The sequence below is a fragment of the Pristiophorus japonicus genome, chromosome 9 (genome assembly GCF_044704955.1).
Source record: "Pristiophorus japonicus isolate sPriJap1 chromosome 9, sPriJap1.hap1, whole genome shotgun sequence".
NCBI classification, from domain to species: domain Eukaryota; kingdom Metazoa; phylum Chordata; class Chondrichthyes; family Pristiophoridae; genus Pristiophorus; species Pristiophorus japonicus.
In genome coordinates, this window is record NC_091985.1 from 143,852,600 (window position 1) to 143,870,789 (window position 18,190).

Here is an 18,190-nt window from a genome sequence, read left to right on the forward strand (position 1 = left end):
TACAGTTGCGTTTCTTTTTGTGTGGTATATTTACATGATCAGTACAGGTATATCAGTACAGGTACACAAGGACAGTCTAGTTCCAGCACGGCCGGATGAGATCCGCGTCGTCTGGTGGCAGCATAGCACCCCATGTTTGTGGGTCTGTGGGTGAGGTGAGCTCATTTTGCTTGAGTTGCCGGAACTCAGGGCTCTTGCTGTTACTCCTAGTGTCGGGCAGGCCCAAAGACAGCTGATGTGTCTGTGACCTCCCTGTCCTTTTCATTTGCACAGTGTCGCTGCTGCTCCCTGGGAAGCGGTCTGAGTGAGTGAGCGTTTCGTCTAAGCGACGGTGGGGCTGTCTCGTCTTGTCTAGCGGTTCCCAGGGGACTGCTGACTCGCTTTCCTTGAGGGCATCGTTATGAGCACTCTCTAGTTTGGGATCCTGGCTGGTCCAGGTCCTGTTCGGAGGAGCTATTGTGGGTGACCCTTTGCTCTTGGGCATTGCCGTGGTGGCGAGCCGGTTTGTGGGCTGCGCCTTTTCCACCCGGGTAGTGGGCGATGGTAGCCGACTGCGAGCATAGACGGAGTTTACTGTATCTGGCCCATGGCGGTTCACGTCATCGGGTGCCTGCAATGTTAAACCAATCTGAGGCAGGGTATCGCTACCGGTGCCTCTGCTCTCTGGGGATCCTTTACTCTGCGGCTTGTCTACTTCTGTCCGCTGTGGTCCTGGAGACGCAGGCTACAGCATTGGGTGACCCGCTGGACCTATTTACGACCGTTAGGTGTTCGCCCGCTACATTGGCAGATTGCAATTTGCATCCTACATCGCTCAACAACATTTTGCTCGTTACAGCTGGACTTTTACATTGGTTACCAATTTCAAGCAGTTCATTCAAAAATGGCGGGTTGCTGGCCTCCATTAAAATGGCCTTACTACTTTTACTCCAATCGTCTTCCTTGCGTGGAACCACATGTCGTTGCTCCATTAGCGCTGCACCTCGTGGTTTGGACGCCATCTTTTCCCTGTCCATGATGTCGATTGCTGCGATCTTCTTTCCCAGGGATTCTGCCACTGAAGCTGGAAAGGCGCCCTCGGATCCAATCTTCCTCCCCAGGAGTCCTGCCACTGAAACCGGGAAGGTGCATTCGGGTCATCTCGACCAGATCATCGCCATGCAGTCATGATGAGCAGTCTGTGCCTCGGGGGCTGCGCAGATCTGCTCTCCGGTGCCTGGTCCAACCGACGGTGGGGGCTTGCTCTGCCTCTGAGCACGGTGAACGTCGATCGCTGGAGGGATGAAGTCTTCCCAGTTCCAATGAATCTTCCCCATCCATCTTCTTCCAAATAGCGTTGGCCCATCACCTGAAACAATACACAATGGTAAATTGTGCACTGCGTCATCATGGGATACACTTACATCCACACTACCAACAACTGATACCAGTTCCTTGGTGTAGGTGCGCAGCTTTACCTGAACCGGGACCAGCTTGGGTCGTTCAGCTTGATCGTTCCGTAGCTTCTCAAAGGCTTCCTGGCTCATTACTGACTGACTCGCCCCCGTGTCCACTTCCATGAAGACTGGAACGCCATTTATCTCGACTTCCATCATCACTGGAGGACAATCTATGGTGCAGGTATATACTCCATACACTTTATCATGGGACTGAGCTGCCTCTCTAGCCAAGTCCTCGTAATCCGCACTGGATTCACAGCCATCTGCTGACTCCTCTTCCACGTGGTGAGTCACAGCTCTTTTGCACATTCGCTGGAGGTGGCCCTTTGTGCTGCAGCCTTTGCACACATAGTCTCTGAACCAACACTGATGAGCCCTGTGATTACCTCTGCAATGCCAGCATGGTGCTACTCAACCTACGTTTGCACCCCTAGGCGGACTCTGAGTTAAAGGACTCGGGGGGCCTGTACGCTCTACCCTGGGCAGATTCACGTTCAACAGCTCTGCCTGTGAAAGGCGCTATTCTATTTACAGTACTTGCCGGGTTTGAGTCCTGAGAGTGAGTTGTAGCTTGAGATCATGAACGCCTGGCTGATGCTGATGGCCTGTTGCAGAGTGACGGTGGTTTCGGCAGACTGTAGCCTGTGAAGAAGGGCCTCATGACCGATGCCAATTACGAAGATGTCCCGCAACACATCGGCGAGGGATGCGCCGAAGTCACACGGTCCTGCCAGCCTCCTGAGGTCAGCAGCGTATTTCGCGATTTTCTGGCCCTCGGGGCGGCGGTGTGTATAAAATCGATGCCTGGCCTTGAGGATGCTCTCCTTCGGTTTGAGTTGGTCCCGAATGAGCACTTTCAGCTCTTCGTATGATTTGGTTGTTGATTTCTCTGGTGCAAGAAAGTCCCTGACGAGGCCATAGACCACGGCCCCACAACTGGTCAACAGGATAGCTCTGCGCTTATCTGCCAGCGTGGCCGGATTATCGTCTACCATGTCGTTTGCTATGAAATATTGGTCGAGCCACTCCATAAAGGCTTCCCAATCTTCACGCTCTGAGAACTTTTCTAATGTACCAACGTTAGTCATTTTTGCGTGAAAGTTCGTAATCTCGTCGCCAGTTGTTATGTCTTTAATACTCTTACGAATGACTCCACGAGGTCTAGTATTGTACTTGAGCTGTTGTGACCTTAATCCCATTTATTCTAAGTCCAGAGTGAGGCACAATCATGGTGGGCAGCCTTTTATACTGGGCCCTGCACACCTAGGCAGATGACCCTCAGGTCTCCCACCGCTGTGCCCTCTGGTGGCACAACTTATGGGACTATACAGTTAGTTTACATGGTCTACATACATGACAGGAACAACACAAATTAATGCAACGGCTAATCGTATTCGTGTGGATACTGTGTGAGAAATAAAGTGTTCTTCAGAAAGCAAATAAAAATTGGTGCATAATTTGTTAAAAAGAATCTCCATATCAAAATATTTTGAATAATTTAAGATCTTATATATTTCTGAAAGGCTAATCCACATAATTACGATGCCTGGTTTGACTACCTCCGACTAGTTGAAAGCGATGGAGATCCTGATACTGTACATGAAGTGTATGAGCGTGCAATAGCCAATGTACCGCCCATTCAGGAAAAGAGGCACTGGAGGAGATACATTTACTTATGGATCAACTATTCTTTGTTTGAAGAACTGGAGGCAAAGGTACAGATATAACTGCAATTCAATATGTGGGCAAATAATTTTGTGTGAGGATACATTACAGTCCCATTCTTTCCCCCACTTTTCCTTTCTTCTGGTCTCCAGTGACTTGCACATGCTTCTGTGGATGTGAGTGGATGGGCAATCTGCTTATCCAGTGATCCATCCTAGGCAGATTGTCTTGATGGTATAAAAACTTTCTGTTCTCCAGTTTAATTTTTTTAAGCCATCTGATAAATAAGCTGCAATAGCAGAATTTATATTACTGATGAATGCAGAGGTATATTGTGCCTTTTTCTATTTTGTAATAACTGAAGAACTATTTTAGACCAAAGTACTAAATTCTATATGATTCAGTTTAAAAAAAAAAAAATCCTGTACCCAACAGATTAGGTTGAAGAGATTTTTGAGGTAAAATAAAGTCCTAATTTCTCAGTTATGTTCTAGATAGTGTATGTGTATTTTGTGAATTTATGAGAATATTTTCTACAACTTCTGTATTCCTTCCTGATCAGGATCCAGAGAAGACTAGGCAAGTGTATCAAGCATGTTTGGAACTCGTCCCTCATAAGAAGGTATGGTTGTGCCGTCCTGAACTAATGGAAGTAATTCTGTGTTCTCGTGTAAATTGGGCATAAATGAGTTTTGACAGTCGTGTGATGTCCATACAGTTCATATAGCCAGCAGACATGGAGAATTAAGACGATCTTTACATTGCCTCATTTCTGCAACCATCCAGGCCTGAAGAATGCTACATTGATTTGTCTCTAGAAGGTACTCGGTATTCACTTTGGCTCAGTGGTAGCACTCTTGACTGAGACACAAGGTCAGACTCCAGGACTTGAGTTAGCCTAACATCTGTCATTGGGAAAATGCTGGAGTCCATTATTAAGGAAGCAGTAGCAGGCCATTTGAAAAATCATAATGCAGTCAAGCAGAGTCAGCATGGTTTTATGAAAGGGAAATCATGTTTGACAAATTTGCTGGAGTTCTTTGAGGATGTAACGAGCAGGGTGGATATGGGGGAACCAGTGGATGTGGTGTATTTGGATTTCCAGAAGGCATTCGATAATGTGCCACATAAAAGATTACTGCACAAGGTAAGAGCTCACTGGGTTGGGAGTAATGTATTAGCATAGTGGATTGGCTAACTAACAGAAAACAGAGTCGGGATAAATGGGTCATTTTCCGGTTGGCAAACGGAAACTGGTGGGGTGCCACAGGGATCGGTGCTGGGGCCTCAGCTATTTACAATCTATATTAATGACTTGGATGAAGGGACTGAGTGTAATGTAGCCAAGTTTGCTGATGATACAAAGATGGGTAGGAAAGCAAGTTATGAGGGGGACGATCTGCAAAGGGATATAGACATGCTAAATGAGTGGGCAAACATTTGGCAGATGGAGTATAATGTGGGAAAGTGTGAAGTTATCCATTTTGGCAGGAAAAATACAAAAGCAAATTATTATTTAAATAGAGAGAGATTACAAAATGCTGTAGTACAGAGGGACTTGGGGGGGGTCCTTGTGCATGAAATACCAAAAGTTAGTGTGCAGGTACAGCAAGTAATTAGGAAGGCAAATCGCCTTTATTGCAAAGGGGGTGGAGTATAAAAACAGGGAAGTCCTGCTACAACTGTACAGAGTATTGGCGAAACCATGCTTAGAGTACTGCTTACAGTTTGGGTCTCCTTATTTAAGGAGGGATATACTTACATTAGAGGCAGTTCAGAGAAGGTTCACTAGGTTGATTCCTGAGATGAAGGGGTTGATTTATGAAGAACGGTTGAGCAGGTTGGGCCTATATTCAATGGAGTTTAGGAGAATGAGAGGTGATCTTATTGAAACATATAAGATACTGAGGGGGCTTGACAAAGTAGATGCAGAGAGGATGTTTCCACTCATGGGGAAATCTAGAACTAGGGGCATAGTTTCAGAATAAGGGGTCGCCCTTTTAGAACTGAGATGAGGAGGAATTTCTTCTCTGAGGGTTGTAAATCTATGGAATTCTCTGCCCCAAAGAGCTGTGGAGCTGGGTCATTGAATATATTTAAGGTGGAGATAGTCAGATTTTTGAATGATAAGGGATTAAAGGATTATGGGGAGCGGGCAGGGAAATGGAGCTAAGCCCAAGATCAGATCAGCTATGATCTTATTAAATGGCGGTGCAGGCTCAAGGGGAAGGTAGCCTACTCCTACTCCTATTTCTTATGTTCTCATGTTCTTTATGGCAATTCTACAAAATCCACAAATATTTGACATATTTGATCTTTCTGTTTTAAGTGTAGATTCTTCAGTATCAATCTCAAATAATGGAGGAGATTATGGTAACGCAAAAATAATGGGAAAATCCTATATTTCAGAAGTAATTACAACATATTAATAACTGATCTGTTGAATATTTTGTTCATAACAAATGAGCTATTCATCATAGTCGATCCCTCGATGACTTGCTTCCACGAGTTCACAAGTGTTTCGATGAAGAACCCGATGTTCCAGTCCTGAACTCCAATTTAGGGGCTGGAAGATGCCTGTGCGTGGATTTTTTTAACGTGTGGTGACCGTTGCACACCAGCCATCACATGGGCTTGACAGAGCCAGGCCTTTATCCAGTGGCAAGGGTTAACCAGGATGACTGGAGACCTGCTCTGCTGTACGGACCTAGCGCGCACACACATCGCAGTGTGGGCTGGCTTGTGCTGCCCCTGGGCCCTCGGCTCTTCTGGGCCCCATACCCTCATCTGTCGCACCTCCGCCACGATCTCTCACCGCTCCTCCGCCTGAGAGAAGAATGAGCTATTATAAAGATGGTGAATGTCATTGCACACTATGGGCTCCAGATTCTGAACAACATGGTTGTTCTCTCTAAACATCTGTTGCTATATTAAATATAACTCCAGTTTAATTTAGAGTAACTAAAATACTATTTTATTAATTTACACTCACATTCTGATCTTAATGTCTTATGTTTTTAGTTCACTTTTGCCAAATTGTGGCTGCTGTATGCACAGTTTGAAGTTCGACAGAAGAACCTGTCTCTGGCCAGGAGGGCTTTGGTAAGTAATCATACCTATTTATTTATTTATATATATAAATATATTATATATACACAATAGTTAAGTTAGACTCTTAGAACTTTCATGTCTTTTTTGATACTGCATTATGCTCTTAATCTGAAACTTTGTTTATCAGGTCACACATCTGTTAAGTTGACAACAGAAACCAAGTGCCAAGGCAATTGATAGACTTGCTTTGCAAAAATATTATTTGTTTTCACCAAGTTTATCCCTGGATATTAAGGGAATCAAGGGATATGGGGACAGCAGGAAAGTGGAGTTGAGGTAGAAGATCAGCCATGATCTCATTGAATGGTGGAGCAGGCTCAAGTGGCCGAATGTGGCCTATTCCTGCTCCTAATTCTTATGTTCTTATTTATTGCTGTCCTGAAGGCACGGATTCCTTTTTTGAAGTGTGGTTCCACAGGCACCGGGCACCCTCTAATACAAGTCTTACAATGAGCGTTAATAGACTATTCACCAGAGGGGATGCTTCCGATCCTGTCCTCGTCTAATATCCGCACACACACACACACTTACACCAGGTGTCGGAGAGGCGGGGACACTGGCTAATTTCGCTTCCTCAACTTAGGGATTCAACTAGGGCTAATTGCGGTAGCATTATTGTCACCATTATTATCACCTTAACTCTCCACAGATGGGAATTGAACCTGTCAGTTTACAGGATTTAGTCTCTTCATGCTCAAAGCTACTGAGTCATTGGGGAAGCAAAGTACAAAATTCTGCCACTACCAAACATCACATTCTTTTCCTCTGTCGGTATGTAGAAATTAAAAAGAGGTTACAAAAAGGGGGGCAGCGAGGGGAAGAGTACTTTTAATTAAAAGTACTTCATACTTTCTTCCATGTGTTTAAAAAAATATATATTTATTTTAATTCCAGGGTTGCCAACATATGATTGGCATCAGAATCAGCTTAGGTCAACCATGAGTTCAGTCGGAAGACATCTCTATTTAAACAGGAATAAAACCAGAAAATGCTAAACAGGTCAGTTAGCACCCGAAAAGAAAACAGACAGGGACATATTTTGTGTATAACCCTTCCCCAGAAACCTGTTCTTTTCTCTTTATAGATATTAACTGTCTATTTACAGCATTTTTCTGTTTCAGGTTTCCAAAATTTGTTGAGCTTTTTTCCCCTTTTTTATTTCCATTCAAATGTGGATGTGTATTCTTCTCATTTCTGAAGGCTGAATCATCCCCCTCCATGCCATATTATGCCGGACTGAGAGGCAGAGGCTTTTATTTATTTTGTATTCCTTCCTGGGATTTGGGCACCGCTGACAAGGCAGTATTTATTACCCATACCTAATTGCCCTTGAGAAGATGATGGTGAGCCGCCACTGCAGTCCTTGTGGTGAAGGTACTCCCATAGTGCTGTTATGGAGGGAGTTCCAGGATTTTGACCCTGCGACGATGAAGGAATGCCGATATATTTCCAAGTCAGGATGGTGTGTGACTTGGAGGGGAACTTGCAGGTGATGGTGTTCCCATGCGCCTGCTGCCCTTGTCCTTCTAGGCAGTAGAGGTTGTGGGTTTAGGAGGTGCTGCCGAAAAAGCCTTGGCAAGTTACTGCAGTGCATCTTGTAGATGGTACACACTGCAGCCACAGTGCACCAGTGGTGCAGGGAGTGAATGTTTAAGGTGGTGGATGGGGTGCCAATCAAGCAGGCTACTTTGTCCTGGATGGTGTCAAGCTTGAGTTGTTGGAGCTGCACTCATCCGGGCAAGTGGAGAGTATTCCATCACACTCAGACGTTCGCCTTGTAGATGGTAGAAAAGTTTTGGGGAATCAGGAGGTGAGACACTCGCCGCAGAATTCCCAGCCTCTAACCTGCGCTCTCAGCCACAGTATTTATGTGGCTGGTCCAGTTAAGTTTCTGGTCAATGGTAACCCCCAGGATGTTAATGGTGGGGGATTCGGCGATGGAACTGCCGTTGAATGTCATGGGGCAGTGGCTAAACTCTCGCTTGTTGGAGATAGTCATTGCCTGGCACTTGTGTGGCACGAATGTTACTTGCCACTTATCAGCCCAAGCCTGAATGTCATCCAGATCTTGCTGCATTCGGGAATGGACAGCTTCATTATCTGAGGAGTTGCAAATGGAACTGAACATTATGCAATCATCAGCAAACATCCCCTCATCTGGCCTTATGATGGAAGCAAGGTCATTGATGAAGCAGTTGAAGATGGTTGGGCCTAGGACACTGCCCTGAGGAACTACTACAGCGATGTCCTGGGGCTGAGATGATTGACCTTGCAAAAACCACAACCATCTTCCTTTGTGCTAGGTATGACTCCAGCCACTGGAGAGTTTTCCCCCTGATTCCCATTTACTTCAATTTTACTCCTTGATACCACACTCGGTCAAATGCTGCCTTGTCAAGGTTGGTCACTCTCATCTCTCCTCTGGAGTCCAGCTCTTTTGACCATGATTGGACCATGGCTATGATGAGGTCTTCAGCCAAGTGGTCCTGGAGGGAACCAAGCTGAGCATCAGTGAACAGGTTATTGGCGAGTAAGTACCACTTGATAGCACTATCAACGACACCTTCCATCACTTTGCTGATGATTGAGAGTAGACTGATGGGGCTGTAATTAGTCGGATTAGATTTATTCTGCTTTTTGTGGACAGGACATACCTGAGCAGTTTTCCACATTGTCGGGTAGATGTCAGTGTTGTAGCTGTACTGGAGCAGTTTGGCTAGAGGCGCGGATAATTCTGGAGCACAAGTCTTCAGCACAACAGCCAGGATGCTGTCAGAGCCCATTGCCTTTGCTGTATCCAGTCAGTTCAGCTGTTTCTTGATATCACGTGGAGTGAATCGAATTGGCTGAAGATTGGCTTCTGTGATGGTGGGGACCTCAGGAGGAGGTTAATCTGGATCATCCACTCGCCACTCCTGGCTGAGGATGGTTGCAAACACTTCAGCTTTCTCTTTTGCACTCGCGTGCTGGACTCCATCTTCATTGAGGATGGGGATAGTCATGGAGCCCCCTCCTCCAGTTGTTTAATTGTCGACCACCATTCACAAATGAATGTGGCAGAACAGCAGAGCTATGATCTGATTTGTTGCTTGTGAGATCACTGAGCTCTATCTATAGCGTGCTACTTTCGCTGTTTGCATGTGGTTCTGTATTGCAGCTCCCCAGGTGGTTAGCACCTTATTTTTAGGTACGCCTGGTGCTGCTTCTGGCATATGCTATTCTGCACTCCTCATTGAACCAGGGTTGGTCCCCTGGCTTGATGGTAATGGTAGAGTGAGGGATATGTCGGGCCATCAGGTTAGATTGTGGTGGAATACAATTCTGCTGCTGTTGATGGCCCACAGCTTCTCATGGATGCCCATTTTTGAGCTGCTAGATCTGTTCTGAATCTATCCCATTTAGTGCTGTGGTTGTGGACGATGGAGGATGTCCTTAGTGTGAAGACGAGATTTTGTTTCTACAAGGACTGTGCGGTGGTCACTGCTACCAATGCTGTCATGGACAGATACATTTGCGACAGGTAGGTTGGTGAGGACGAGGTCAAGTAGATTTTTCTCTCGTTGGTTCTTTCACCACCTGCCGCAGTCCTAGTCTGGCAGCTATGTCCTTCAGAGCTCGGTCAGTAGTGGTGCAACCGAGCCACTCTTGGTGATTGACATTGAAGTCCTCCATTCAGAATACATTCTGTGTTCTTACTACCCTCAGTGCTTCTTTCAAGTGATGTTCAACATGGATTCATCAGCTGAGGAAGGGCAGTAGTTGGTAATCAGCAGGAGGTTTCCTTGCCTGTACTTGACCTAAAGCCATGAGAATTCATGGGGTCCGGAGGCAATGTTGAAGACTCCCAAGGCCACTCCCTCCCGACTCTATATCACTGTGCCACCACCTCTGGCAGGTCTGTCCTGCCGGTGGGACAGGACATACCCAGTGATGATGATGAAGGAGTCTGGGACATTGGCGGAAAGGTATGATTCTATGAGTATGAATATGTCAGGCTATTGCTTGACTAATTGCCAATTTTGGAACAAGTCCCTAGATGTTAGTGAGGAGGACTTTGCAGGGTCAACTGGGCTGGGTTGTGCCATTGTCCTGTCCGAAGCTAATGTCGATGCCGGGTGGTCCGTCCGGTTTTATTATTCTTATTGTTTTTCATAGCGGTTGTGTATAACTGAGTGGCTTGCAAAAACCATTTCAGAGGGCAATTAGTTAAGAGTCAACCACATTGCTGTGGGTCTGGATTCACATATAGGCCAGACCAGGTAAGGACGGCAGATTTCCTTCCCTAAAGGGCATTAGTGAACCAGATGAGTTTTTGCTCCTGTTGCAAGTGGCCTGTCAACTGAAGCAGATTTCTTATTCTGGATAAGGATAAGCTGTATATTAGTGAATAATAACTTGTGTTTGTGTGCACTTTCAGGGTACTGGCATAGGAAAATGTCCAAAGAACAAGCTGTTCAAAGGGTACATTGAACTAGAACTCCAGCTTCGTGAGTTTGACCGGTGTAGGAAACTCTATGAGAAATACCTGGAGTTTTCTCCAGAGAACTGTACCACTTGGATCAAGTTTGCTGAGCTGGAGACCATCCTTGGTGATGTTGAACGTGCCCGTGCAATCTATGAACTGGCAATTGGCCAACCCAGACTGGATATGCCTGAGGTAAGAGATCTAGTCAGTTCTGCAATGTCATTAGTCATTTCCACAAACATGATCGCATGCATTGTGCAACATATCTGGCAACAAGTCCATTTTTAGCAACATCAAACAGATAATTTTAAGGGATTAAAAATGAAATGAAATTAGAAATCTGATGTTTGCTCATATTGATTAGTCTTAAGATCTATTTATTCGTTCATGGGAAATGGGCATCGCTGGCAAGGCCGGCATTTATTGCCCATCCCTAATTACCCTTCAGAAGGTGGTGGTGAACCACCGCCTTGAACCGTTCCAGTCCGTGAAGTGAAGGTTATTATAACAGTTTGGTACAACTGAGTGGCTTGCTAGACCATTTCATAGGGCAGTTAAGAATCAACCACATTGCTGTGGGTCTGAAGTTATATATAGGGCAGAGGGTGAGGAGGGCAGGTTTCTTCGCAGAAAGGACATTAGTGAACCAGTTGAGTTTTTACGACAATCCAGCAGTTTCATGGTAACCGTTGCTGGTGCTAGCTTTTTTTTTAATTCCAGATTTATTTAATTAACTGAATTTAAATTCCTCAGCTGCCGTGGTGGGATTTGAACTCGTGTCTCCAGATTATTAGTCCAGGTCTCTGGATTACTAGTCCAGTAACATAACCACTATGCTGGCTTATGTACTTTATGTCTGTCTTTAACCGGTTTATTACCTTGATAATTTTGAAAACTAAACTTTTGATCAGACTTTATCACAATTATCAGAAATTGGGTTGTTTTTAAAACTGGACGGGCTTGAAACTAAAAATCTATTCTGTTATATATCTATGAGAAGTGATGTCACCTCTAAGTTTAAAAAAAAATCCTGTTTAGATTTTCATGAAACTTGGAACGATGCACTGATGTATTAGGAACTTACAGTTCATTGAATCATGTGTCCGTAAATATTCTGTATTGAAATCAAACTTGTCACCTCTGCTTTTAAATGCTTTATTGGATTTTCACTAATATAAGAGAATTTCTATTTTGGCAACTGATTCTTTTCATTGTTGTGCAAGCAGAAAACAGCACCTGCCTAGCATTATATGCCCATTGTGACAATATAATCATTTTGATTTTAAACAGAATATAGACTGCACTTTCCCACTTCAAGTAACTCCCATAGCAACTACAGTACAGTAGGAGACCATTTGGCCCATTTTGCTGGTCCTGGCACTTGAACTGGAGCTAGTTCCATTTTTCTCTATCTTTTTATATTTCTTTTCAGATCCAAATGGTGTTTGTCTCAATAACATTTATGGTAAAACATTGCATGTTCTAATTAACTCTCTGGGGGGGTGGGGGGGGAAATCTTCAAGCTTCCCTTTCATTCTTCCAATGTTAATCCTTTGCCTCCTTCTTTCCAATTCTCTGACAAAGGGGAACCACCTTTCACTAATTACTCTCCCTTTCATAATCTTGAAAACCTCTATTAATTTCCCTTATGTACTCTGTTCCAGTGGAAATAAGCCCCAATTTTTGACCCTATGGGCCCAAGTTTCCACACGCGCCTAGAACGGCGCAGTCCCGACCTGGACGCCCGTTTTTCGCGCCACAAAGTGCGCCTAAAAAAATCCTCCGTATTCTCCACCTCCCTGCAGGTCCTCTGGCCCTCGGCGCAGCGCAGCACGAGCTGTAGGGGGGTGGAGCCAGGTCCCTGCGCTGAAAACAGTGCCGGGACCTCTGCACATGCGCGCTACAGTGCAGTGCAGTGCAGTAGCTCCAGGCGCCGAACTGTGTGGGAGGGGCCCGAAGCACGCAGCCCCTAGCCCTGGCCGAATGGCCTCACTGGGGCTGCGTGAATAAGACTCCTCCCACGGCCAGCTCCTGCTCCCCCCCCCGCCCCCCCCCCCCCGGACTCGACTCCCGCTTCCCGCCCCCCCCCCCCTGCCTCCGGACCAGACCCGACACCCGCTCCCCCCCCAGCCTCCGGACCAGACCCGACACCCGCTCCCTACCCCCCCCCCCCCCCCTCCCCGCCTCTGGACCAGACCCGACTCCCGCTCCCCCCCCCCCCCCCGACTGGACCCGACCCGACCCGCGCTCCTGTTCCTGCCCCCCCCCCCCCCCCCCCCCCGACTGGACCCGACCCGCGCTCCTGTTCCCGCTCCCCGTCCCCTCCCGACCCGACTCCCGCTCCCGGACTGGATCTGACCTGACCCCTCTCTCTCTCTCTCTCTCTCTCTCCCTCCTCTCTTCCTTCCCTCCCTCCCCCCCCCCCCCCACTCCCCGACCCAACCCCACCTACCTGTAAATCTGGTGCTGGGGACGGGCCCTGCCCGAAGTCTCGGGCCGGCCCGTTCAGCCTTCGGTTCCGAAAGGCCTGCCTGAAGCACTTTCACACAGGTAGGAAGATGGTTTATTTAATCTTTTCTTTGCTTATAAATGTTTATTCAGGTTGGATTTATTTGTATAAGTATAAATAAGGATTTATTATAGAATTTAATGACTTCCCTTCCCCCCCCCCCCCCACCTCGTTCTGGACGCCTAATTTGTAACCTGCGTCTGATTTTTTAATGTGTAGAACAGGTTTTTTCAGTTCTACAAAAATCTTCACTTGCTCCATTCTACTTTAGTTTGGATTACGTTTTCACTGTGGAAACTTTCAAATCAGGCGTCAGTGGCCAGACACGCCCACTTTTGAAGAAAAAATTCTGTTCCAAAGTAGAACTGTTCTACCTGACTAGAACTGCAGAAAAAAAAATGTGGAGAATTGCGATTTCTAAGATAGTCCGTTCTCCACCAGTTGCTCCTAAAAATCAGGCGCAAATCATGTGGAAACTTGGGCCCTATATAACTAGAAGCTGTCATTCATGGTGTTATTTTGGTGAATCACTGTACTTTTTTCATGACTCTAAAATTCGGCCCATAATAAGATATTCAGAACTGTGCACAATATTTCAACTGTGACCTAACCAATGTATTGTGCAAATTCCATGTCCCTTCCTTGATTTTATATTCAATCCTCAAAGAACTCATTTTCCTTTATGACTTTTTCAATCTGCAGTCTGATGTTTAAAAATCTGTGCCGCTAAATCTCCATTAAGAGCAATGTTCCCTGTAAGCTGCAATTTGTTCTGCGGGCCTGTTTCTTTTAGTGCGCGGTCCCTTTAAATTTTCATGCATGCTTGGTATTCACAATGGAGAAGCCGGTGAGCGGCCTGGGTGGGACCTTTCCCATTACTGCGCTTAAGTGTCTTGCTCTTTGGACAATATTTCTTATGTTCCCTTCTAAAAGTCAAGATTGTGGTATTTATGTATTTTAGTGAAAGGTAACGAACAAGGGGGGAAATAATAGTTCAGTTAGAGATTGATTTTGGAGTTAAGCACAACCTTGAGAATGTTTATAAAAACCCCTGTGCTGTTGCCTCACAAATGTTGCTCCCGATTGTTACTTCTAGAGGTTAGACATTCCACTAATCTGGGATGCATGACCTGCTTTCATTTTTTGAGACTGGGAGGACAAGGCTTGGAGAGAAGCTGCATCTGTACTTTACAAAATGGTGTAAAATACAGAAATACTACTACAGTATTGTTTTATGTGTCCCAAGCAATCTTCAAAAACCAAGCTCATGTACAGTTAGGAGTACAGTACTGAGCAGATCTGTAGATCTTGTCCCAGGACTGGACAATGTTTTAACAGGCTTGTCTAGGGCCAGTTCAATTCCTGTTTTGTTTTAGCCTAAGAATACCAGACATACTGGTGGACCATAATTTTGAAGGTCCAGCAATCTTAAATGTTACCAGCTTCTAAAGTGTTTTTAAAAATCTACAAGTTAGGTCATTTTGTTAACTGCATTATTTTCAGGTTCTCTGGAAGTCCTACATAGACTTTGAAATTGAACAGGAAGAATATGAAAGGACAAGAAATCTTTACAGACGCCTACTCCAACGTACTCAACATGTTAAGGTGAACTACTTGTAGATAGGACCATTGAACTTATAAAGTGTATCACAACTCTAGATGTTAACATGCTTTATAAATATGGATGATTCCATGAATGAGCGTTAACGTGTGAACATGTTGGACATGGGAGTTCCTAATTACGTGAATTGTCGACATTAGAAGTAATCCGTGAATCTCATCAGATGTTGAAAGATTTGGGGAACAGCAATAGTTGGTGCTCTCATCGATGTCAAATTAAAACCACAAAATATCGCAATTACTGACTGAAGTGATTTGTAATCTAATCTTGCTATTTAAACAACTAGTCTAAACTTCTGAGTTTCAGTTTGACTTTATACCTGAATGCAATTGTTAGGTTACGGACTTTATAATCCTACGCGGTTATTCTCTACGTATGCATCTTTTTCCACAGTCCAACTTGTGCCATTTGTCAGTGTAGAACTGGGAGGCACGGAAGAAAAGTTGTCCATGCTGTTGGGTTTTAGCTTTGTCAAACCTTTGAAATGATAATGTATGTTTTGGTTTTCTATAGGTATGGATCAGTTATGTTCAATTTGAGCTTTCAGTGGATGTGCCAGAACGCATATCCAGCTGCCGCCAAATTTATGAAGATGCCAATAGATCTTTGCGGAACTGTGAGGAGAAAGAAGAGCGGCTCATATTCTTGGAGTCCTGGAGAGACTTTGAGACAGAATTTGGCACAGAGTCTTCACAAGGTAGAGTTCGAAAACTCATGCCAGAACGTGTCAAGAAGAGGAGAAAGCTGCAGGCAGAAGATGGGGTAAGGACATTTCTCAAAACATACCCAAAGTTGCTTGTACTAGAGTGACAAAGGGGGATCTTTGAAATTTATCCTTATAGCTGTTAAACTAACTAACAGCCAACCATATCATTGACCAAATCTGCTGAATTATTGTAGAGAACTACCAGACTGCTGAAAATTGGCTATTACAAAGTGCTAATTAGAAAGAAACATTTTTCTTTTCGTCTAATCAAAATAAATGCTCCTGAAATTTTACTGGCCATTTATCCATCTTATATTGCAACTGAAATTAAACCGGAGTACAAATGAAATGTGACAAAATTTGAATGCATGTTTTTTCAGCAGTGGAAACCTAAAGAAACCCTACATGTTGTCATAGATATGGTATAAGCATTTTCCTTTTTTGTTACGATGCAGTATGCAAACTATTTGCAAGAATCAGCACTTTGTACTTCTTTCCCCCTATCTCTTTGCACTCTTCCTTTTTTGGTCTTCTCAGCCATACACTGTTTCAGAGCTGAGAAAGTGGACAGGCCTCACCCCGCTCTTGATTTATTGAGCTGAGTGCTGGAGAATTCACGAGTGTCTTGGATGACTTCCGTCCTCTTTACTTAGCTGACTCTCCAAACCCATTAGGTTTGCCAGCTTCTCCCATGGATTTGTAAATTGTTTCATTGTACATAGGTGTGAAAGCCTGGGGTGCATTTGCCTGCTAAATTCGGATAGTAGGGCTGCTTAATGCTAGAGAAATTTACATCGTTTTTTGGGGAATCCCAGTAACATTGTTGTAAATATGATGCGGTTTCAGTAAATAATATTTTCTAATAATTTTCTTAACTTACAGACAGATGCTGGTTGGGAAGAATATTACGATTACATCTTCCCAGAAGATGCTGCCAATCAGCCAAACCTCAAACTGCTTGCTATGGCCAAGCTCTGGAAGAAGCAACTGCAGGATGAGAAAGAGCCAGAAGATGACCCAGACAAAGATACAGATAAGACTGAGATTGAATCCTGATGATTGGACAATCTTTGGAGACACCGTCCCAACTGTTACTGTTTTGTCCCATTTTTTCCACTTATTCCAAAAGATTTTGTTTTTTTGTACAATATTTGAACAGCTGGAGCTGTTTATTCAGTGCTTATTAAATAAGTTTTTGCACACAATGTTTATTTTTCTGCATTCCTTGTTCTGTTGAGGTCTTTCGCCACACTATCCTCAGTTGAGGAGGTCAGAATAACTTACCAAGTTAGATACTTTGGAAAAAGTTGATAACTAAAACCTTCTCTATCAGCTAACTAAATACAGTGGATCTCTCAAGATGACTTCCTAATTATTCAACAATGCTTAAATGTTTTGCTTATATATTATAAATGTAATACAATATACAATATAGCGAGCCATATAGACCATGATATGCTGGGGCCTCAGCACCTCGGGGATATGGACAGGATAAAATTGGCCAGTATATATAATCACTATGCAGAGACCTTTGCTGGAAAGTTTGGGTTGATGTTGGATGATGCCCCTCAAATAGCTCCTGGACTCGGTTGCTGTCCACAACTGTCTCCAAACCTGGACATTGGTTCATCTGTACTCTAAGCTAATTCCACCCTGACCTCTGACTTTAAATTTGGACTCTTGTATCGTATTCTCCCTATCCTCTGTTTTTATCGTCTTCTCCCTATCCTCTGTTTACAATCGGGACAAAGCTGTCCTAATCTTTGCTATGCCTATGTAACCTGAATTCTCTCCATGTGTTTGCATGCACATTTTGGCTGCTGCTCCGGATCTGAGATTATTACGACTTTTATTTCTTTTGACCCCTTTGCTCCTTCTCTCCTGTCTCCTTCCCTTCCTGTCACCCAGTCATACCATCTTTCATTTCTTCCCTCTCGATTACTTTGCGCCCAACCCTCCAAACCCTACCTCAACCCTTCACTATTCCTCTGTCTTCCTCCTCTCACCACCGTTCCAGACTTGAATCTCCTTGGATAAGCCCACAGCTACCCTCTATGGGTTTTCGGCGTTCTCCTGAAGGGCCCATTAAGGAACCGATCGCTACTGCCTTACAAGCAGCAACCCAAACTGCCCCATCCTTCTCGCTCGCTGACAGTACCATCCAGTGCGCCCTCTGGGGCTATTTTTGCCACCCACTGCTACCTCCTTGGACTTTACCAGCTGATGAACAATCACTGCCCTTTTGCATTTTGCTTCAGAATGTCTATTTATGAATTATTGACACCATAGTTTTGATGGAAACTTGGCTCATGGTTGGGGACACCTTACGTGTTACTGAAACCTCCCTCCCTGGCTATATCTTCCATCATTTGCCTTGGCCTTACTCCTCTGGCATTTCTCCAAGCATCTCACCTAGTTCCACCCCTCTTGCCTCTCCTTTAAAATCTTAGTTATCTTATCGCCCCAACCAAGTTACTCACCAAGATCCTCACTCCTTTCCTCCCTCAGCCTCTGCACTGAGCAACCCCTCAACCTCGGTGTTTTCAATTTCTGTATCAACTCACTTTGCCCACTCACCTGATTTCACTGCCCTCCTGTCCTCCCTTAATATCTCCCAACATATTCTTGAAAAATCTCACGACCTTGCCTTTTCACATGGCCTCTCTTGTCATCT

The 18,190-nt window shown here is 44.7% G+C and overlaps 1 protein-coding gene across 1 annotated transcript in view; it reads left to right on the top strand.

Annotated features, from left to right (window-relative positions):
* Positions 1-16,721, top strand: part of crnkl1 (crooked neck pre-mRNA splicing factor 1) — a 38,528-nt gene extending 21,807 nt beyond the window's left edge. Inside the window, exons 8-14 of the mRNA XM_070889896.1 lie at positions 2,963-3,154; positions 3,667-3,726; positions 6,126-6,206; positions 10,633-10,872; positions 14,693-14,794; positions 15,324-15,572; positions 16,399-16,721. Coding sequence (XP_070745997.1) covers positions 2,963-3,154; positions 3,667-3,726; positions 6,126-6,206; positions 10,633-10,872; positions 14,693-14,794; positions 15,324-15,572; positions 16,399-16,572 — 1,098 coding nt within the window. The 3' untranslated portion in view covers positions 16,573-16,721. The remainder of the gene's footprint in view (positions 1-2,962; positions 3,155-3,666; positions 3,727-6,125; positions 6,207-10,632; positions 10,873-14,692; positions 14,795-15,323; positions 15,573-16,398) is intronic.
* Positions 16,722-18,190: the final 1,469 nt, after the last annotated feature.